The sequence below is a fragment of the Malassezia restricta genome, chromosome II, assembly GCF_003290485.1.
Source record: "Malassezia restricta chromosome II, complete sequence".
Lineage (NCBI taxonomy): Eukaryota > Fungi > Basidiomycota > Malasseziomycetes > Malasseziales > Malasseziaceae > Malassezia > Malassezia restricta.
This window is the reverse complement of record NC_040194.1, coordinates 638,544-658,267: the sequence shown is the minus strand read 5'-3', so window position 1 is coordinate 658,267 and position 19,724 is coordinate 638,544. Positions and strand designations below refer to the sequence as shown.

Genomic DNA, 19,724 nt, shown 5'->3' with positions numbered 1-19,724 from the left:
CTTCACACAGGTTTAACATCATTCGACCCAGACAAAAGATGTTAATTAAAAAGTGAATGACGGTCTCATAGCCAAATCAGGCTTATATTTGGTTCATATCAACTTCAGGGAGGTCAGTACTATCAATTACATCATTCATGAGTATGTTAAAATGACATGGCGCAGCATATCTTATTTCAATAAAGGATTCGGACCAGCAGTATGGTCACTAAGCCCTGCCTTGGAGAAAGTTTGCTGCATGCTGGATACTAAAATACGCTCTGTGGATGGCGTCCGCCGCTCATGTACTGTATCGAGTTGTATTCGCTTTTTCATGCTAAATACTGTCGTCACTCCCTCTTCTTGAATTTAAACGTGTTATAGTCGCTTTAGGATTCCAGCGCTTTGGCTCTACTCCCAGAACAGCTACAGCTCTTCCAATATAAAAAAGCTGCACGCATATCGCTAAAGACCATATAATGAGGACAAAGCACTAAGCGCCCTTGTATCGCTGGGCATCCCATTGCCTCCAAATGTCTTTAAAGACAAGCTGTGCACTTGCATCGAGCATGCTCTTGAGTGCCGCGTCGCGCTCAAAGTCACCACAAATGTCGCATAAAGCAAATAGGCCTGGCAGTATTTCCTGCCGCAGATTCGGAGCAATGGTTGTATGTGGCATAGTAACACAGCGGGCATATGCGACCAAAATGTACACGGCATGCTTCGTCATAGACTTGGCTAGCGTCTCATTCATATTGGGAGTGTGGGGCTTGGCCTTCTTCGACACGTGAATCACGCTAGTTTTACCAGCAAGCTCAGACAGCACCCGTCGAAATGCCTGAGCAGCGTCAAGACCTAGCGGCGATACGACCATATTCAGCCAGCACGGCATAGATGCATGAATCTGGCGCTCAATCGCCATACCAGTATGAGCACTTGAAGCGTGTGATAGAAGGCGCCATTGCTGTGACAGTATTTCAGTTAAATGAGGCAGGCATGGCTTGATCAAATCTTTGCGGTGTCGAATGAGGGATCGAAGCACTCCACAAATGCCACCAAAAATAGCACTGGCGTCGTGCTCATCGACAGGTTCTGCCAAGCGAGGCCCAAGTAAGATGCCCAAAAGAGCCAAAATTCGCGGCACATCAAAGGGACGCAGCATGTGTGGCCGGTATTGACACACGCAAAAGAGCACTTCCACGATGGGCTTGGTGAGCATAGGAAAATGCGTGGCCATTGGGCCTAGCGATAACACTAGATGCGAAAAGCACTTGTCAGAGGCCCGGCTTGAACGCGGAGGTGCATGCTGGAACATGAGTGCAATAACTTGGAGGAAAGATACCAATTCGCTCAAGGTGCATGTCGTGTCGGTATGAAACAAGGAGGTTAGCGCATTGAGGGTGGAGCCATATGCATCGACTTCCATCGTCTCGATCACAGCCACAAGTTGGGGTATAAGGTCATCAGATGTCTGAGAAAAGGTCGAGGATAACATGGCAAAAGCACATACCATGTGCATAAATCTGCCTTTGTCAGTAGCAACGGACATAATGCACGATAGTAGCGCAGGAGCGAGGGGTGCAAGATGTGGTGTTGCTGAAGAACACAAAGCATCTACTGCCTGCAACAAAGGTGCCATGCTCTGCGGATGTGCTCGTAGATAGGCCGCCAAGATCCGAAAAAGAAGCGCAAGCTCCTTGGCACTTTCAAACGACATGTCTGAGTGAATTTGGGCGACAGCAGACTCGACGGATGGGGCCAACGTCGGCATCCATGCCAAGATCCTATTGTCGACGGCAAAAGGTAAGATCTCCGCCAAAGCACACCGTGCCATATGTTGCTTAGGTGACGGTTTGGAAGCTGCTGCCAAAGACATCCAATCGTCGATCGGCAAAGATGCTTCTTTGGCATGCGGAAGCATGGCACGAACAAGAGACAAGCTCATAGTTTCGTGGGCGCCATTCAAATAAGCTTGTGGCAACTTGAGTAATGAATCAACATAAGCGGCTAGCGGCGTCGCAAACGAGGCTGTATGTGGATAAGCCTGCAGCCAACGAAATAAGAGCTGCTTCAGCTCAGCATCCTGCACTCGGGACTGATCCAGTTGCCAAAAATACGGCGCGAGTTCCAAAGCAACAGGGCGAGTCACGTATTCAACAGGCACACGCGTAAGTATACGCACCGTACGGAGAGCATCTTTGCCGCTCAATGATACGCGCGCGTATCGTAAAACAGCGGCCTGCCACCGCTTTTGCTCAAAAAATTGGGCATTGCGGAGTAAAAGTGCACTCACTGTTCGCAACATGCCATGCGCATCCAATGTCTGAGCCATAAATGCGACAAGATGATCCAACAACGCATCAGAGGCCATTTGTTCGATGATGTGAAGCCACCTTGTCGTGATCAGGCGCCATAACGCAACAGGTGCCTGATCCGTTTCTGTCAAGCCCAGCACTTGGCCATCCCAGGTACTAGGCGCCATATCTGTGTGCAAACCAGCGAGTAACAAGTCAATAAGAGCATCCTCGTTCCACGGCGGCGGGGTGCCTGTGACTTCGGCTTCACAACAAAGAGCGCGAAAAGAGGACAAGCGCAGCACCGGGTCACATTTTGCATCCGAGAGATAAGCTGACAGCCGCTCACACGGAAGAGATGTGATACAGTAGCCACACTGAACGAGACGTACATGCAGCTCAAGGCCGACAGAAACCACCAACGAGTCGGACGCGTTCATACAAGATGCAGCCCAATCGGCTAACAGCGCGCGTTGATCCCCGAGTGGTGTGAAACTTGGTACCAGGAGGCAAAGTAAGTATGTCATGCATACTGTCATGGAAGACTGGGCAGAGCGAACCTTACTTAACATGTCGAGCATCATAGCATGTGCTTGCTCGATCGTAGCGTGTTTGGTTAACGACTCTTCCCACGCGCGTGCGCTTTGCACGCACAAGATAGGACTCTGCATGAGCTCAGATAGAGGCTTGTTGAGAGATTCACACGCCTCGCAAAGGGTATCCAGGAGCCACGGCAGACGACGCTCTTGACTTACGCGCGCAAGAACAGCATGCGCAAGTGCCAAAGCAGTATTAAATGCTGGCATTTTCACTGAAAGGCGCGCCGCATGTGTCCAAACAGTGGTCAAATGATGAGCCACTTCTTCGGGACATAAACGCCACAAGGTGTGTAGCAGGGAAAAAGACGTGTCTCGTCCAGCAGCGGTCGCGTCCATATCGCGCAGGGTATAAGCCAAGACCTTTGTCCATAGAGTTGTCCAAGTATCTTGGTCGTCACCACCGGGCTGGTATAAGCCACTCTGATCAATAGCTTGAACGAGTGACAGTAATGTCGGCACCTTGTCAGGCAAGGCAAGTAATGCAGAGGCAAGGGGCACGAGGCATCGTTCTAACGCGCCATGTCGAATGATAGCGGGCGGGGCATGAGAATGCATTGCAGATGTATGTTTGACGAGATGAAGCAGCAGCGGTGCCAGCACCGCATCGTAGGCCGGATGAGATGGGAGCAATGCACACAGTGATGATGTCAGAAGATCGACTGAATCGGGAATGGCAGTGGCGCTGGCCTTGAGTTCTAATGCTAAGGGGCCATAAAGCGACAGGCCTGCCACATGATCCAGTAATTCAGCGAGATATGTCGTGTCCGTATGTATACGAGCGGTAGCATAGGGCAGCAGCGATTCGGCCACGAAAAACTTTGCACTCTTTTTTGCATTTGAGCCGAGGGCAAGATCAGATGCCCAGGGCTTACACACAGCCTCCCACATGTGAGTACAGGTCTCAACCATGCTGGCTAAATCAACATGTGCCATGACCTTGATCAAGTCGCGGAAACACGCATTGACCGCGTCGATCTGGCTCGCACCGATCCGTCGAATGCATGCCGGCAGCAGTATGGTAAGAACTGGTACAGCTTTTATCCATGCATCTGCTGATGGTTCTTCTGACAATGCAGATACGAGGGTGAGCACGTTGTGTCTCGATACGATTGCATGCAAGAAGTCAGAATCACCTGAAACCGTAGATAGAACCTGTAGAAGCAGCTCCCAATAATCCGCTTCAAGGTATTTGGGTTCGACCCTAGATCCGGCCTTGGCACTCGATGTCATGATATCTAGTGTGCAATCGAGAATCAGCTCGACTTTGCGAGGCACATACATCGTATCGTCCGCCCACGCACTCCGTAAAATGTCAATTTTTGGCGCAGATTTTGCACCACTCGAAATGGAGTCAGACGATGATTCATTCCGTTTTAGAATTTGGATCAGCTGTTCTGACGTCAATATCCCGCATGCCGCCAAAGACAATGACGACATCGTCGAACTGCTAAGCTAGGGCCGTGCATCAAGCCGACTTTTTTTCCAAGGGCCTGGCAAACGTCACGTGCAGCTCTTCTTCCAGCCGCGCGATTGCTCAGCCTTCTTGCCTTCTGCAACGACGTCATGTTGCTGCGTGCGAGCGTGCCGATCATTCGGCAAGCAGTAGCTTCGGCGCGTGTCCCGTCTTTGAGTATGATGCGGCCTATACAGGCACAGATGATCCAGCGGGCCATGATGCCGCAGCCTATTGTCCCCCCTCTGGCTCGTGGCATGAAAGTCCGTTCGTCTGTGAAGCGCATGTGTAATCACTGTGCCATTGTGCGTCGTAAGGGGCGGCTATATGTGATATGCAGCAAGAATGCAAAGCACAAACAGGTACGTGACACTAGATTGACATGCAGCGTCAAGGATAAGCTCTCGGATACATTGTAGACACAAATGAAATTACGTGATTCATTCAACTTTCGAGGGTGCTATTTGTTGTTTAACAAAGCTCGGGGAAGTTCTTCTTGCACTTTGCCACGATCTTCTTCACATCTTGGCTGCGTGCACGCGTGGTGACCAGCAGTGCGTCTGGCGTGTCGACGACCACCACGTCGTCCATACCCAGGCAGGCAATTTTTCGGCCGCTCGCAGGTACCACGATACCACCCACTTGGCCTTCCGTGACGACAAGACTTGGGTCACCGAGCACACGAGCCTGATTCTTTTCAGCAGGCAAGAGATCAGTGAGCGAAGCAAAGTCACCCACATCATCCCAACCGAACGTAGCAGGCACGACGGCCACCTGACCAGTCTTGGACGCTGGTTCGGCCACAGCATGGTCGATAGCAATCTTGGGGAGGCCAGGCCATACCTCGTTAAGTACAGTCTGGCGCTCGGGCGTGTCCCAGGCCTTGGCGATCTTCTGCAGACCATCGTGCAGCTCAGGCACATACACAGCCATCATATCCACCAGCACCTGAGCCTTTACCACAAACATACCGCCATTCCAGCGGTACTCACCAGTGCTTAAGTATGCACTTGCCGTACGAGCGTCAGGTTTCTCCTTGAACTCTTCGACGCGCTGCACATTAGGAGCATCAGCGATGTCGAGTTTGCCGCCTAGCTTGATGTAACCAAAGCCCGTCGAGGGATGCGATGGTGCAATACCAATCGTAACAAGGTAGCCATCACGAGCGGCCATCACAGCCTCACGCACAGACGATTCAAACGCTTCACGACCCGAAATGATGTGGTCGGCAGCAAATGAGCCAAGAACGGCCGTGGGGTCACGGAGCGCAAGCACCGCAGCAGCCAGGCCAATGGCAGCCATCGATTCACGAGGTGATGGCTCGGCAAAAAGGTTGGCGCTAGGGACTAGCGGAAGCTGTTCTGACACGGCACCCACATGGGCTTGTCCCGTTACCACCATAAACTTTTCAACACCAGAGAGCGGCAGCAGACGGTCCCAGGTGTTTTGAATTAGGCTGCGACCTGCGCCCGTCAGGTCGAGCAAAAACTTGGGGCAGTTTTCACGACTCAAAGGCCACAAGCGCGTGCCAGCACCGCCGGCAGGCACAACCGTCCAGAGATTCAGGGACGGGTCGGTAGGCTCAACCTGTGATTCTTCCTGTGTGACAGAAAGACCCGACTTGGCATGCGGACGGGAACGCTCGGGTGTCCAATGGTCAAGTGACGACTGGTACACGCCGAAGCTCTGACGACGCGCCGGCGAGAAGATAGGAGAGAAATTGGCGGCGGTCGGCGTATTGGGCTCAGTCCGCTCAACATTATCAAGACGATCGCTAAGGCGATACACTTCACGACGAAGATCCGAGATGCCTGTCAAGATCTGACCAAGAATGGCTTCTTGGTTTGTCCCGCTCATGATGTGCAGCAGGAACGAGGGCTAAGGAACCGCCTCCGAAGCCCAGGGCGCCGTTTCCAGGGAATTTTCCGCACAGATCACTCGGGTTTCGCATTCTTTCTTGTGATTCGCCCTTCCATTCAAAACCATTTGCGAACACAGGTTTTTCACTCCGTGCGGATATCAACACGTGGACTCCACGCACATGACACGAACCAAGTCGTCCTACCATACATATCCTATCAGATCATGCTGCCAACTCTTCGAGCGTCTTGCCCGTATTAACGTTGTCATAGAATGCCGCTCCGTGCGTTGTCTCGGCAATGATACCGGCGCGGATAACCCAGTCACCAAATGGCTCGCCATGGAGGCGCTCGCGCGCGTAGCGAGGAATCAAAATTTCGAGAATCTCAATAATCTCCTTTTCTGTCACGCTCTCGCGGAAAATCTTGTTGAGACGTTGACCGGCATGACCACCTCCCAAGCACATGACGTACGTGCCAGGCGCCTTGCCAATAAATCCAATCTCAGCAACCCACGGTCGTGCACATCCGTTGGGACAGCCAGTCATGCGCATGACAATTTCGTCGTGTTTCAGGCCATTAGCGAGGTAGATGCGCTCGAGCTTGTCAACAAGCTTGAAGATATAGCGCTCTGACTCAGCCATAGCCAAGCCACATGTCGGAAATGCCACACATGCGCTTGCACTAAGACGCAGGCCCGACTTTTCCCAGTTGTCCATGCGGTACTCGCGCAGGTGCGCCTCAATACGGGGTTTGTCCGCCTCATTAATGTCGGATACAATAATGTGCTGGTTTGGCGTGAGGCGGAACGTGCCCTTGTGGAACTTGGCCAACTCGCGCAGACCTGTACGGAAAGGCATGCCCGGTTCATCAATGATACGGCCATTTTCGAGCCACAGCGTGCAATGCCACCTGCCGTTCATGTCCTGCAGCCAGCCGTAGTCGTCCGTGTTGGATTCGAAGCTGAAGGGCCTGGCCTCTTCGAACGCATAACCAAGGCGGCGCTCAAGCTCAGCGCGGAAGTTGTCGGCGCCGCCCCAGTACTTGTCAATCGTGTACTTCAGACGTGCCTGCTTCCGGTTCTGGCGGTTTCCTGTGTCGCGCTGAATCAGCAAGATTTCGCGACACACGTCGTATACTTTGTCGACCGTTATAAAGCCGATAATACTGGCCAATCGCGGGTACGTTGCCTTCATCGAATGCGTGACACCCATACCACCTCCAACACCAACGTTGAAGCCAAGCAGTTCCGTGTGGTCCTTGTTTGCAATAGCAATCAGAGCAATATCGTGTGCGAATACATCCACATCGTTACGTGGAGGCAGAGCCATCGCAATTTTGAACTTGCGCGGCAGGTAGTATGGACCGTACAGTGGCTCATAATCCTGAAGCGCACCACCCACAAGCAGTTTGCTCGAGCTGTCCGTGCCCTTGTCAAGCCAAATCTCATGATACGCATTCATGCGTGGCAGCAGTGATTCAGATAGTTTCCTAGCAATTTGAGCCATGACCACATCCACCTTTTCGCGGTGCAAGTTTGGCGAGCACATGACATTGCGGTTCACGTCACCACATGCAGCGATCGTGTCGAGCATGCTCTTGTTGATACCCTGCATTGCCCTCTTCATGTCGCGCTTGAGAATCATGTGGTACTGCACTGTCTGACGAGTCGTGATTTTAAGTGACTTGATACCAGCGTATTTCTCCACCACGTCGTCGAGTTGCAGCCATTGCTGGGGCGTGCATACACCACCGGGCATACGAACACGGATCATGAATCCGTACGCGGGTTCGAGACCCGCCGCCTTACGCTCGTCAACTGTGTCACGGTCGTACTGCATGTAGGTTCCATGGAACTTGGTCAATTGCGTGTCCGTCTCACAAATGCTACCAGTCGAAGCATCCTGCAGACCCTCACTGATCGTACCACGGAGATAGTTACTCGCCACCTTGATGTGCTCGTTCGTGATAGGCTCAGGCTCTGCCTCAGTGACGGTAACCGAGTCAACGCCAAGCGCTTTCCAGAGCTGGGGCTCCCATGCCTTGTAGCCTGTCTGCCAGCCATCTGCATCCTGGTCGTCACCCAAACCTAGGTTGAGCATACGAGACGCACCCAGCTCTGCCAAGCGCTTGTCCAGGTCCTTACCTGGCTTGTTGTAAAAGCCTGCATCCTCGGGACGCGGCCAGTAGTGCGAGTCGCCCATGCCAAACACAGCAAAGCGCGTCTCCTCATTAAGCAGGCCCGTCGGCTGCTTGGCCAGCGCCTTCATCATCAAGCGACCATTCTGCGGGGGCTCACCCTGGCCTGCTGTCGACGTAACGAATACGACATTCGGCTCGGAGCTGAGCTCGTCCACAGGGTAATCGTCCATCGCAAGTACACGAGCACCTAGACCACGCAGCTTGGCGCGCGTCGCGAGTCGCCTAGCGACCTTCTCAGCGCCACCGCCGTCCGATGCAAAGAGAACAAGCAAGGGCGGGCCCTGCATAGAGCCCAGGAGCTGGTCATACGCCTCCTTAGCCTTGACGCGCTGCTTCTCACGTAATGCCGCACCTTGTGATGCTGCAAGGTCATATGGCAACTCAGGACGCACATTTGCCAACAAACTAAGATGATTTTCGCGGTCCAAAAAGTCTTGTAGCTGCTGGCGAATACGCACACTGTCCAGCTGGAAGACAGGAAGGCCACTCACGCCGGCACTCGGGTTCCAGCGGTACAAAGGCCAGTAGCCCGAGTCGACAGCGAGTTTGGTCTCACGCAAAACATCAAGAGCGGGTACATTGCTCATGAGATACGGCATGTACGCCAACACAATCGATGGACCATCAAATTTGTCGGCCTCCATCAGCGTACGAAGCACCTGCGTGTAGTCCGAGTATAACGCAGTGCTGGCGACATATACATTTCCGTAGTTCATCGCGTAGAGACCAATGTCCTTTTTGCGCTGATGCAATGGCACAGAATCACGCTGGGTGTACGGCACGGAATCAAATATGAGCATGTTCACGTTGCGCTGCGACGAAATGACGTGGTGCACACCACCCATACCGGCATCATAAGCCCACGCATCGTTTCCGATAATCCAGCGTGAGCTCTGAGTTAGGTTCGTCGAGCGAAGCGCTTCAGCGTCCGTGGACGCCACGCCTTCCAGGGCTTTTTGCACAGCTTCAGCATGTGCTGCATCGCGTCGGTTCGAAAGCCAAGCTTGCAGGGCCTTTTGCAGTGGCGACGGCGTCGTAGCGTCATCGGCCATTCGCTGGGCCCGCGACAAAAGGGTCTCTTCTTTCAGTAGATGAGAAAGCACGATACCAAATGCATACTCGGGACTCGAAGCACCTGGGTGCGAGTCGTCCGATGGGGCATTCACAATGTCCAAGCGGTCTTTAAACAGCATTTCGAGCATTGTATGATAAGCATGCTCGTGCTCAAATGTCCTGGGGACGACAGCTTCGGATTTCTGCGGCTTCTCCGAGCCCAGTGTGAAAGACGCCGTTTCTTCAGACGCAAGAACTCCAGCAAGAGCGGGACCAGCACTATCATCCAATTCATTCAGCAGTCCACTCACAAGAACAGGAACTTGGCGGTCCGACACATGCTGGAAAGCACTAGCCACATCGACCAGAACGGGGGGGAGACGCGTAGTGCGCTTACTGCTATGCTCCAAGACGGCGACGCGTTTAACCGACGTCGGAATTGAATCGACAAGGCACCTCGCACTGAGTGGACGAACCAAGTGCAATGACACGATCGGAACATAGGCAGAAAGTTTGGTTGTCTCAGCACCTAGCATCACGGCCACCGTATCCGTGGCATGGGCGCCTAGTACACGTAGCGCCTGAATATCAGTGCCAAGACGTTCATTGACATCAGAAAAAATGCCATTAATCGTAACATCTGACAACTCGGAGGGTTCAGGAGCCAAAGGCACTTGAAGCAGAGAGGCTTGCGTCGAGGGCAAATTGTTAGCTGAGACGATATCGAAGAAGTGCAGAGCGCCTGTATGAGTCTTGGCTGCGAGTATATGAGCGAAAAGCGCATAAGCTTCAGTTTCAAGCGGTTCACCGCTTGAATACACCATGGAAATACCACTGTGGCGGAGCTGAAGCACATGTGCGTGCAACGCCTGTGGCGTTTCGACATGGAAGACGACCGGGAGTTTTGCAAGCGCAGGGAGATGTGGCACAAGACGCAAGAGGCCTTGTGGCGATGCACGCATGAACACCGCAATAGGCTCAGGGTTGGTTGATGCCGATGCTAATTCATGCACCACAGATCCCACATCGGCCGCGGAGCTTATCCGTTGCACAGACTTGCCAGAAAGAGCGAGCATGTCATCCATATCCACAGCCACGGCATGGTGAGCCGCATATTGGGCCACATACCATGCAGCTTGCATGGACGTCTCCTTCATGCTGTGAATACGAAGAGAAGAATGAGGTCTGCTGACTCGATCAAGTGTGTCGAGCAGCCAGCTTTCCTGCAGAGCACCGGCTCATTACGAGCGAATCGCACTTGTTGCATTTCCCTACCAATCACGTCATCGCCACGTGACAGTAATATGGCCTTGGCGGCGGTGCATGCATAGAGCCTGTTCAGATGCCAAGCCGTCGTAAGCGAGCTAAGCGGTAGGGTCTAAAGCAGCACGATGAGCAACAGTGAACAAACTACCTCTCGCGATCATGTTGAGTGTTGTATCTGAGCTCTTGTTCCTGTAGTGGCCATAGGCAAGGGTGTGCGTTGAGCCGGTCATGTGGAGGTTACACCACCGTGGGCGTTTGTCGCGCATCGCCCATTTTTTCCCTTGAAACATGGTGATTCGTGTGCAAAAGCGCGCGAGCACAGCCGGCGAGGTCGCTGCATCGACCTTCAAATTCCATCGAAAGACAGCGCGTGGTAAAGTGCGTGCTGTAGTGCGCGAGACATACCAGCGCGACGATGTGCCTTGTGGATGTATTGCGTGTGAGGCGTGTGCTTCCTTCGTTGAACACGGCACGCCACCGCCTATCCTAGATCAGCATGGCACGCAGAATACCTACACGAGAAAGAAGCATTATGTGGTAGTGGACACGAATGTGATCCTGCACCAAATGGATGTGCTCGAGTCTCCTGTCTTTACCAACGTGATCATCATGCAGACGGTGGCAAATGAGGTGCGGAATCACAGCATGCCTCTGTACAACCGCCTGCGAACTCTTCTTATGGATCCAGATCGCCGGTTTTGGCTTTTTTATAACGACTTTCATCAAGACACGAATGTCGTGCGTTTCGCAGACGAGTCCCCAAACGACCGGAATGACCGTGCGATCCGTCAGGCAGCGGCATATTATACGGCGCATCTTCGAACGCATGCTCTTCCAGGACACGCAGATACTACTGTGATTGTGAGTGAAGATGTCGAGAATGTACACAAGGCGCGTGTCGAGGGCTTGGAGGCGTGTAGTGTACGAGAATACATTACTGGATTCCAGAATGCTGAACAGCTCTCGGATCTGCTATCTGCACGCACAGTCGACGAAAATCGCGCTCCTCGGGGATCACGCGTCTTTGATGAATACTGGCCAACGACGCAGCTTGAGGCAGGATACAAGGCCGGTACGTTACATAAAGGATTTTTCAATGCGAACGCCTACAACTTTTTGGAGGGTGCTGTACGCTCTGAGGCTCTGTCCAAGCCCATTTTGCTACAGGGACGGGAGGCTATGAATCGTGCTGTCGATGGAGATGTCGTGTACGTTGCACTCTTGCCCCAAAGTGAATGGAAAGGTGCGTCGGATGCCGTGCTGGAAGCCGAGTCAGCACAACGAAACGACGATGCACGCGACAGTGATAATGAAGATGAGGACGTTGGGCTGGAAGCGCAACCCGAATCGAGCGGTGGGGATACGCAGCCAACAGGCCGTGTTGTCGGTATTGCGCGCCGCAACTGGCGCTCCTATGTCGCGCATATCGATGCAAGCTCTGTGAACGAGCGTGCTTTGGCGACTTTGGGTCCCCAGACGCTCTTTGCCTCGCCTGTGGATCGCAAAATACCCCGCATCAAGATTCGTACGCGCCAGGCGCAGGCGTTATTGGGTTGCAAGATTTTGGTGACAATGGACGAATGGAAGAGTACGTCGCGCTACCCCGAAGGTCACTTTGTTCGCTCGCTTGGTGCTATTGAAAGCAAGGAAGCGGAGCAAGAAAGTCTGCTCTTAGAGTTTGACGTGCCGTACCGGCCATTCAGCAAGTCCATTTTGGCGTGTTTGCCATCTGAAGGTGACCACTGGACGGTCCCGCCGAAAGGTGAGCAGGACGCACGATCGCTGGCCATTTGGCGTGACCGTGTGGATATGCGGGCGGAAAATATATGCAGTATTGACCCACCGGGGTGCCAGGACATTGATGATGCATTGCACGCCAAGCGCCTGCCGAATGGCAACATTGAGGCAGGTGTGCACATCGCTGACGTATCTTTTTTTGTGCGACCAGACACTCCGATGGATGCCGAAGCAGCGTCGCGAGGTACCACCGTGTATCTTGTTGACCGACGCATTGACATGCTTCCCCACCTTCTTGGTACGAACTTGTGCTCGCTGCGTCCATTCGTGGAGCGCCTTGCCTTTAGCACGGTGTGGGAGCTAACACCCAGTGCTGAGGTCGTGAATGTGCGGTTTTTCAAGTCGGTCATTGCAAGCAAGGCTGCGTTCACGTATGAGGAAGCCCAGAACCGCAAGGACGATCTGTCGTTGAATGATGCCATAACAGAGAGCATTCGCCTGCTGAATGACATGGCCATCAAACTGCGCAGGGGACGTATGGAGGCCGGCGCTCTGAATCTCGCGAGTCCCGAGGTGCGAATCCATCTCGATAGTGCTGAGTCGTCGGCGCCTATTGATGTTGAACAGAAGGAAATGCGCGAGACCAATAGCCTTGTCGAGGAGTTCATGCTTTTGGCGAATACGAGCGTGGCGCGTCGCATTTATGAGGCATACCCCACTACCGGTGTGCTTCGTCGACACGCACCGCCACCGGCGGACAACTTTGAGACGCTTCAGGACATTCTCAAAAAGCGTCGTGGCATGGATCTCGATGTGTCATCGTCTGGCGCCCTCGCTGCTTCGCTGGATCGCTGTGCTGATACGCGCGACCCAGCATTTAATACACTTGTGCGCATCCTGGCGACGCGGTGCATGCTTTCGGCTGAATACTTCTGTACGGGCAGTGTGCCTCGTAATAGCTTCGGACATTATGGTCTGGCCATGGATATGTATACGCATTTTACGTCACCGATTCGTCGGTACGCAGATGTGCTAGCGCATCGCCAACTCGCTGCGGCTATTCAGTACGAGCCTCTGCCATCGAATCTGTACAGCAAGCACTATGTCGACCAGGTGCTGGATAATGTCAACAAGCGGCACCGCCTTGCTCAGATGGCTGGGCGGGCCTCGGTGGAATTCTTTGTGGGTCTGGCTATAAGCGCCAAAAATGCAGAGCAAGGCGTGGACGCTACCAAGGTCGGTCAGGAGCGCCTGCTGCGGGCAGATGCGTATGTTGTACGCACGTTCCGGAATGGACTGGCCGTGTTTGTGAACAAGTACGGCCTCGAAGGTGTGATAACCTTCCCAGGCGAATGCCAGTTTGACCCAGACGAGTACCAGGTCACGATCCCGGCGTCACTCTCCCAGCTGGGCCGCGATGTGACGCTTGGCATATTCGACCGCTGTACGGTCGAGATCGGCATCGAAAAAGACCGCAACACGAAACGTGGGCGAACAAAAATGGTGCTTGTCTAAGCTACTTAGTTGTCGGCCATGATCTGACCCCACGTGCACGGCTCGTACGACGCCAGTTCGGATTCGTTGAACCACAGACCAATCTCCTTTGTAGCCGAGTCAAAACCGTCCGAGGCATGGATAATGTTGCGACCCACACTCACGGCGTACTGACCGCGAATCGAGCCGGGGTCAGCCTCCAGGGGCTTGGTGGCACCGACCATACGGCGGCCCTGGCGGATCACGTCCTTGCCTTCCCACACCATCGCGATCACAGGCGTGCCCTGCGTGATGTACTTCACAAGCGAGGGGAAGAAGGGGCGCGAAGCCAGGTCGGAGTAGTGCTCCTTGGCGAGCTGCTCCGACGGCACGACCGACTTGATGGCGACCAGCTTGTAGCCACGCGACTCGAAGCGGTCCACGATCTTACCGACGATCTGACGGCTCACGCCATCCGGCTTGATCATAATAAAGCTGCGCTCGTTCGCCGTTTGGTACTCACCGGCAATCGTGCGGGGTCCCTCGAGCTGCACACTCGGGAGCGAGTACAGCGAGAGGCCAGCGACGCCCACGGTGGCGGCCACCGTGAGGGGCACAGCACGCGACACTGGTGCAGCGGATGCCGTCGTGAAGGCACGCGCGGCACCACGCAGAGCGCTCGTCATAGCGGCAGCACGGACAAACATGGTCGGGGGATGGGACGTGGTACCCGCTCGTCCCATGTGACGTAGGCAACTCTTTTGGCCACGTGGCTGTGGGCGCTGACCACGCCAGGCCGCGGCGCCCAGCGCATTTTTTTTCGCGACATGGCACAAGACGAGGCGGCGGCGGCCGAACCCGTCGTGTCGTTGCCTGTCTATGTATCGGCATCGGTGCCGCCTAGCTCGCGCCTGGAACTTTTTCAATACCCATTGTACGCGCGCGGTCGTCCGCTTCCTGTGCCTGCGACGGCCGCGCAGCGTGGTCAGCGTGTGACGAGTCGGTGGCGGCCGCATGCCAACCGCGTCGAGATGGAGATTCCATTGGATATGCGCGAGACTGTGTACAACCATGATCGCGGCATGGAGTGGGCTGAGAACTCTGCGAGTATGGGTGTAATTCCGACGCCTGGCGAGTCGACCGTGAAGCAGGAAGACCGTGCCATGGATGCGCCGTCGCGGTTTGACCGTATGCGCCTCGAAAGTCATGCTGTGCCGAACGCCACGCATTATATGGTAGGCACAGTGCGGGATGGTGAGCTGCATCTTGTGCCGCTTGATGCGGTACTGCAGCTGCGTCCGTCGATGCAACATGTGGACTTGATGAGTCAGGCCGAGGACCAGAACCGACGCATGCCGACGTCAGACGATGAGGGCGATGCCCAGGACGCACGCCGCGCTCATGTGGTTCCGCTGAATGTATCTATGCGCACGGAAGCCCAAGCGCGCACGGCGCTGACACCGCGCTTTGGTGCACAGGCCTCGTCTGGGCTAGCGACACAGCGAGATGCCGAGGCGGAGCGGTGGGTCGACTTGCGCTTCAGCGAGGCGCAAGGAGCAGATCAGCTGCTGGCTCAGCAGCGCGAGCCGCTCGCGTGTACGACGCACATTCGCGACCTCTTCTAGGAGATTTGATAGCACTATTGTACATTACGACGCCTCTGTGGGCGATGGGTCCGTGGATGCTTCCGCGTGGGCATCCTGCTGCGACCGGGCGTGGGCCGCGCGTTCTTCGCGACGGGTGCGGCGAATATGCTTGAGGTCGCCCAAGAGCCGCTTCTTGGACTCGTGCTCGACTTGCAGCTTGCGGAGCGCCTGCTGGTGTCGGCTCTTGATGAGGGTATTCATGGTGCTCTCGGTGTCGTGCTGCTTGCGCTTGATGAGCGTCTCGATTTCGCGGCACTCAGCCTCCAGCTGTGATTCACGTACGCGGCGCTCGGCTTCTTCTTCGCCGTCGTCATCGTCGTCATCGTCTTCCTTGTCGGATTTAGGCACGTCTTCTTCGCCATCCGCCTGGTCTTCGTCGTCGTCGTCCCATAGGTCCTCGAGATCGCTATCACCTGTGCTTTCTGCGCCTGCATCACTGGCTGAGTCGTTCTGCTCGGCGCCCTGCTCACGCGCTAGGGCGGCATCGAGCTCGGCCGCTAGATCTTGGTCGACATTCAGGTCATCGTCGTCATCATCCTCTTCCTCCTCAGCCTCAGCATGCGCTCGCGACTCGTCCTCAGGCTTGTGCTCTTCGTCGGACGCCGTGCGCTCCGCGTGCGCATGCAGCTTCTGCTGCGCAATGTCCTGCTCCATCTGATCGGCGAGTGCCGGATCGATAAACTCGTACTCGACACGGTCGGCGCGCTTATCATCGTTGAGCAGCGTCTCGACTTCCATCTCTACCGTATCGATCGATCGGTTGTGCACGCGCTTGCGGAAGCGGCGCTTTCGCACCCACGTCATGGGTGGCGTGATGCCGTGTGGATATATGTAGTCGTCGTTGGAGCTCTTGTGGGACGACTGGGCCGTCGCCTCGGCCTCGTCAGCGATCGGACGCTCGATAAGGAGCATCTGCGAGATGTCGGCAATCTTGAACATCTGCTTGTTATCGAGCGTCTTGTGCGACTCAACGATGCATGGCAGGTCGACGAGCTTGGCGGCATACAGCTGCCGGCCGATGTGGAACACAGCGCGGCGCGCGTCCTTGAACTTGAACCACACGTCATCATACTCACCACGCCGCCGAATCGCCTGACGCAGCGCATCCAACTCGCCGTGCTCGCCTGGCCCATCAGGCACACGCAGAATCAACTGCTCTTCAAACGCCATCCCTTCCCCTGTTTCATCGTCCTCACTATCAAGCTCTCGATCGTACCCCTGCATGTACGGCCGCGTCTTCGGCCCGTCACCCGTCACAGCCGCACCCGCCGCATTCCGCGAAAAGTTGAGGCGCACGCGCGGCTTGTGAAAATGCGCTCGAATCCGCGGCGGACCACTGGACGACATGGACGCAAAAAGTGGAGATGGACCTGGCCTGTCTTCCTACCATGCCTCCGACGGCGTTCCGTGCAGCGTACGAGGCTCTGCTCGCGGGGGAGCATCCGTGGGATGCGGGCGATGGCGAGCGTAGCCAGCGCGTGTCTGAGAAGGCGAATGCCGCACCACGTGCACAGTACCTGGCGGACATATTGAGTATGCCGGTAGAGCGTGCTACGATCCTGGACCTGCTTGCTGGCGTATCACCCACAGAGTTGCTGGACGATCGCTATGCGCGCCGCCGCGATAATATCACGGCTCTGTGGAAAGAAGCGCTGCGCGTATGGGTCGAGGGCGACGAGGCGCTCGTTCCACATGCAATGGATACACTCGAGGCACTGGCCTGCGCCCTGCTGCCCAAGGCCTATACCAACTTCACGCTGGACGTGATCACGCTCCTAGCAGGACGCATGGACGAGGCGGACGATGTGTTTTACGCACTCATGTCGGTAATCGACCGCACGCTGCGCACCGCACCTGGACCGCAGCAACACTGCGCTCTGCGACTCGCCGTTGTCGTGGCAGCCTATACCAGCAGCTCGTCACTGAGCACATACCTCCTGCACCGTGACCTGTTTGCCGCTGCGATGCAAGCCATGCTTGCCGCTTCATCGACGATGCGCTGCGAGATCGCCCTCTTGACAGCGCTCCTAGCGACGGCCGGACACGTCCACGGCGCGGCAAGGTCCCTGGACGTCGACGTGCCGACGGCCGTGCTCAGCTTCGCCATCATGCAACCGTACCAGCGACGCCTGCGTGATACCCAGGACCCCACACTTCTAGCCCAGGCGTGCTCAGAAGGCCTCACGCGCATGCTCGAAGCCTACGCCCCACCAGACCACAGTATATGGCACGACTGGATGGGCCATGCGCCCAGCCAGGCAACTTTGCCACCCCCCTGCGCATGGCTGCTCTTGGCTGTATGGGTCTGGCTGCTCTCCAACGACGCTTTCGGCCACGCTGTCTTCGAGACAGACACGCCGCTTGTCGTGCCCCTCTTATCCGTGGCATCGTTCGTCCTTACCCATGCCGCGAGCCATGCACGAGCCACTACGTACGCTCACACGACGCTGCAAATTCTCCTAGGCCTACTTGGCCCGACGGACACGTCAACGCCTGCGCACCGCTTGCTTGTCGACGAAGACACACTGCCGACGCCGCTCGTGGAACGCATCGTGCAGTGCCGCGACAAGCCCGGCGCATTGCCTCTCGCTCCGCACACCGGCACGAAACGGCCCCGCCGCCTCGTCGTGCCTATCCTGCACAATGTGACTCTCTTTCTCACCTATAATCGCAGCAAGCGTCTGGACGTGCCGAGCTTTCGGACGGCGCTGATCATTGTGCAGCGCGTTGCGCTCCTATGCGCCAAGCACCGCATTCAGCTCGAGTACGATTGGCTCGAAGTGTGGCGCGCCATCCTGGCGACGGCCGACTTTGTCGTGGCCCGTCAGGCGCAGCTGAGTCGCGAATGCATTCTGGCACTCGCACCATGCCTCCTCGAGACACTCGCGATTGTCCTCGTGCTTTCAGACCGGTGCCTACAGACGCCTGCCGAGATACACTGGCTCGTATACGAACTCGCACGCTCACGGCACACTCTCGAAAAACTCGTTCCTATGGCCGGTGCAGCACGACATACCCACTGGGCCCTGCTGGCAGACATGTTGCAGTGCATCGACACACAGCTTGCGCAGCGAGATGCAGCGCGCTCATCGCCGTCATTCATGACTCTTATACCATTCTTTCGCCGCGATCAGACGGAGGAGCCAGTCAGTATGCGTTCCATTCTGCAGATCATCCAGCGCTTGGATCTCGAGGCGCTCCTTGCCGCCGACAAACCCGTATGCGCAGCGATCACCCGCGCGGCTTATGCGTCCAGCGCATCAAAACGAAGCAGTGTCGTGCCTAGTCCCAGTGCTACGCTCTTGCGCATCGTACAGCTCGACTGGCTGCAGAGCTAAGGCGCACTGCCGTCCATAGGAAAGGACAGGATATCAGATGCGGGTGTGCTTTTGTCCGTTGACGCGAAATCCAGCCATGAAAAGTCGAGCATATCTCTCGCTGATGGCTGGCTTGTCTCGGGCGAGGCTCCGGTATCGAGAGGCACCCCGTCGTCGTCCGTCTTCCGTCGCTTGGCGTCGGACGATGGAGATGGCTCATGGGTATCATCGCTCACGCCGACAGCCGATTCGGCGCTCAAAAGAGGCTTCACATCCTCACCCTGCAATCCAAGCGGAAACATCATGCCATACAGGTCCAGCGGCATGGGCTCCGGTCTTGGCAGCACCGTCGCGTCACGTTCCGTCGAGACAGGTGCATGGGCCTGAGCAAGAAGATGCTCCAGTTGCGTTTGGGCGTGCAAGAGTTGATCAGAGAGTGTGCTTACATTTTCGTAGTAGGCACGGCACGCCTGCATGAGTGGAGACAGAGCAGGTATGCCATCTTGCGGGGGACGTCTTTCACGCACGAGTTGCGCCCGGCGTTCAAGGAACCAGCCTATCTGCCGCACAACTTCATGTATCGAGGCAATCAAATGGTCCGCCTGCACCAAACAGCGCGTTGCGTCGATGCGCGGTAGGATCGCAGGCCTGGCTTGGGCGGCACCCGCATCGGCCTGCGACATGGCACACGAATCCCAAGCCCCCACAGCCCAGATCGAGGGCCATGGGCTTGCGTTTCGTCACGTGAGATCCTCAGAGGGCAGAGCAAGACCGCGCCTTCGGCCACGAATGCTCCTTATTGTTTAACGAGCAAGGGCACAGGACCTCATGAGCAAGCGTCTACAC

General features: G+C 55.7%; 10 protein-coding genes across 10 annotated transcripts; 4 read left to right on the top strand and 6 right to left on the bottom strand.

Moving 5' to 3' along the window:
• Nucleotides 1-472: 472 nt before the first annotated feature.
• On the bottom strand, nt 473-4,309 carry MRET_1246 (Urb2/Npa2 family protein; the record flags this gene model as incomplete). Its single annotated transcript, XM_027627873.1, has 1 exon — nt 473-4,309. The coding sequence occupies one exon, from the start codon at nt 4,307-4,309 to the stop codon at nt 473-475; it is 3,837 nt and encodes a 1,278-aa protein (XP_027483542.1).
• Nucleotides 4,310-4,435: 126 nt separating this feature from the next.
• Nucleotides 4,436-4,725, top strand: MRET_1245 (large subunit ribosomal protein L36; the record flags this gene model as incomplete). Its single annotated transcript, XM_027627872.1, has 2 exons — nt 4,436-4,687; nt 4,714-4,725. 2 exons carry the CDS (start codon nt 4,436-4,438, stop codon nt 4,723-4,725), a joined length of 264 nt encoding a protein of 87 aa, XP_027483541.1.
• A 71-nt stretch (nt 4,726-4,796) lies between these two features.
• Nucleotides 4,797-6,182, bottom strand: MRET_1244 (mannose-1-phosphate guanylyltransferase; the record flags this gene model as incomplete). Its single annotated transcript, XM_027627871.1, has 1 exon — nt 4,797-6,182. One exon carries the CDS (start codon nt 6,180-6,182, stop codon nt 4,797-4,799), a length of 1,386 nt encoding a protein of 461 aa, XP_027483540.1.
• A 226-nt stretch (nt 6,183-6,408) lies between these two features.
• On the bottom strand, nt 6,409-10,596 carry MRET_1243 (sulfite reductase (NADPH) hemoprotein beta-component; the record flags this gene model as incomplete). The annotated part of the gene is made up of 1 exon (XM_027627870.1): nt 6,409-10,596. The coding sequence occupies one exon, from the start codon at nt 10,594-10,596 to the stop codon at nt 6,409-6,411; it is 4,188 nt and encodes a 1,395-aa protein (XP_027483547.1).
• Nucleotides 10,597-10,993: 397 nt separating this feature from the next.
• On the top strand, nt 10,994-13,957 carry MRET_1242 (exosome complex exonuclease DIS3/RRP44; the record flags this gene model as incomplete). The annotated part of the gene is made up of 1 exon (XM_027627869.1): nt 10,994-13,957. One exon carries the CDS (start codon nt 10,994-10,996, stop codon nt 13,955-13,957), a length of 2,964 nt encoding a protein of 987 aa, XP_027483546.1.
• A 5-nt stretch (nt 13,958-13,962) lies between these two features.
• Nucleotides 13,963-14,622, bottom strand: MRET_1241 (nucleoside-diphosphate kinase; the record flags this gene model as incomplete). Its single annotated transcript, XM_027627868.1, has 1 exon — nt 13,963-14,622. The coding sequence occupies one exon, from the start codon at nt 14,620-14,622 to the stop codon at nt 13,963-13,965; it is 660 nt and encodes a 219-aa protein (XP_027483545.1).
• Nucleotides 14,623-14,742: 120 nt separating this feature from the next.
• Nucleotides 14,743-15,540, top strand: MRET_1240 (DNA-directed RNA polymerase III subunit RPC5; the record flags this gene model as incomplete). The annotated part of the gene is made up of 1 exon (XM_027627867.1): nt 14,743-15,540. The coding sequence occupies one exon, from the start codon at nt 14,743-14,745 to the stop codon at nt 15,538-15,540; it is 798 nt and encodes a 265-aa protein (XP_027483544.1).
• Nucleotides 15,541-15,564: 24 nt separating this feature from the next.
• MRET_1239 (transcription initiation factor TFIID subunit 7) lies at nt 15,565-16,908 on the bottom strand (the record flags this gene model as incomplete). Its single annotated transcript, XM_027627866.1, has 1 exon — nt 15,565-16,908. One exon carries the CDS (start codon nt 16,906-16,908, stop codon nt 15,565-15,567), a length of 1,344 nt encoding a protein of 447 aa, XP_027483946.1.
• Nucleotides 16,909-16,949: 41 nt separating this feature from the next.
• MRET_1238 (uncharacterized protein) lies at nt 16,950-18,899 on the top strand (the record flags this gene model as incomplete). The annotated part of the gene is made up of 1 exon (XM_027627865.1): nt 16,950-18,899. The coding sequence occupies one exon, from the start codon at nt 16,950-16,952 to the stop codon at nt 18,897-18,899; it is 1,950 nt and encodes a 649-aa protein (XP_027483947.1).
• Nucleotides 18,896-19,561, bottom strand: MRET_1237 (uncharacterized protein; the record flags this gene model as incomplete). The annotated part of the gene is made up of 1 exon (XM_027627864.1): nt 18,896-19,561. The coding sequence occupies one exon, from the start codon at nt 19,559-19,561 to the stop codon at nt 18,896-18,898; it is 666 nt and encodes a 221-aa protein (XP_027483944.1).
• Between the last annotated feature and the right edge of the window lie 163 nt (nt 19,562-19,724).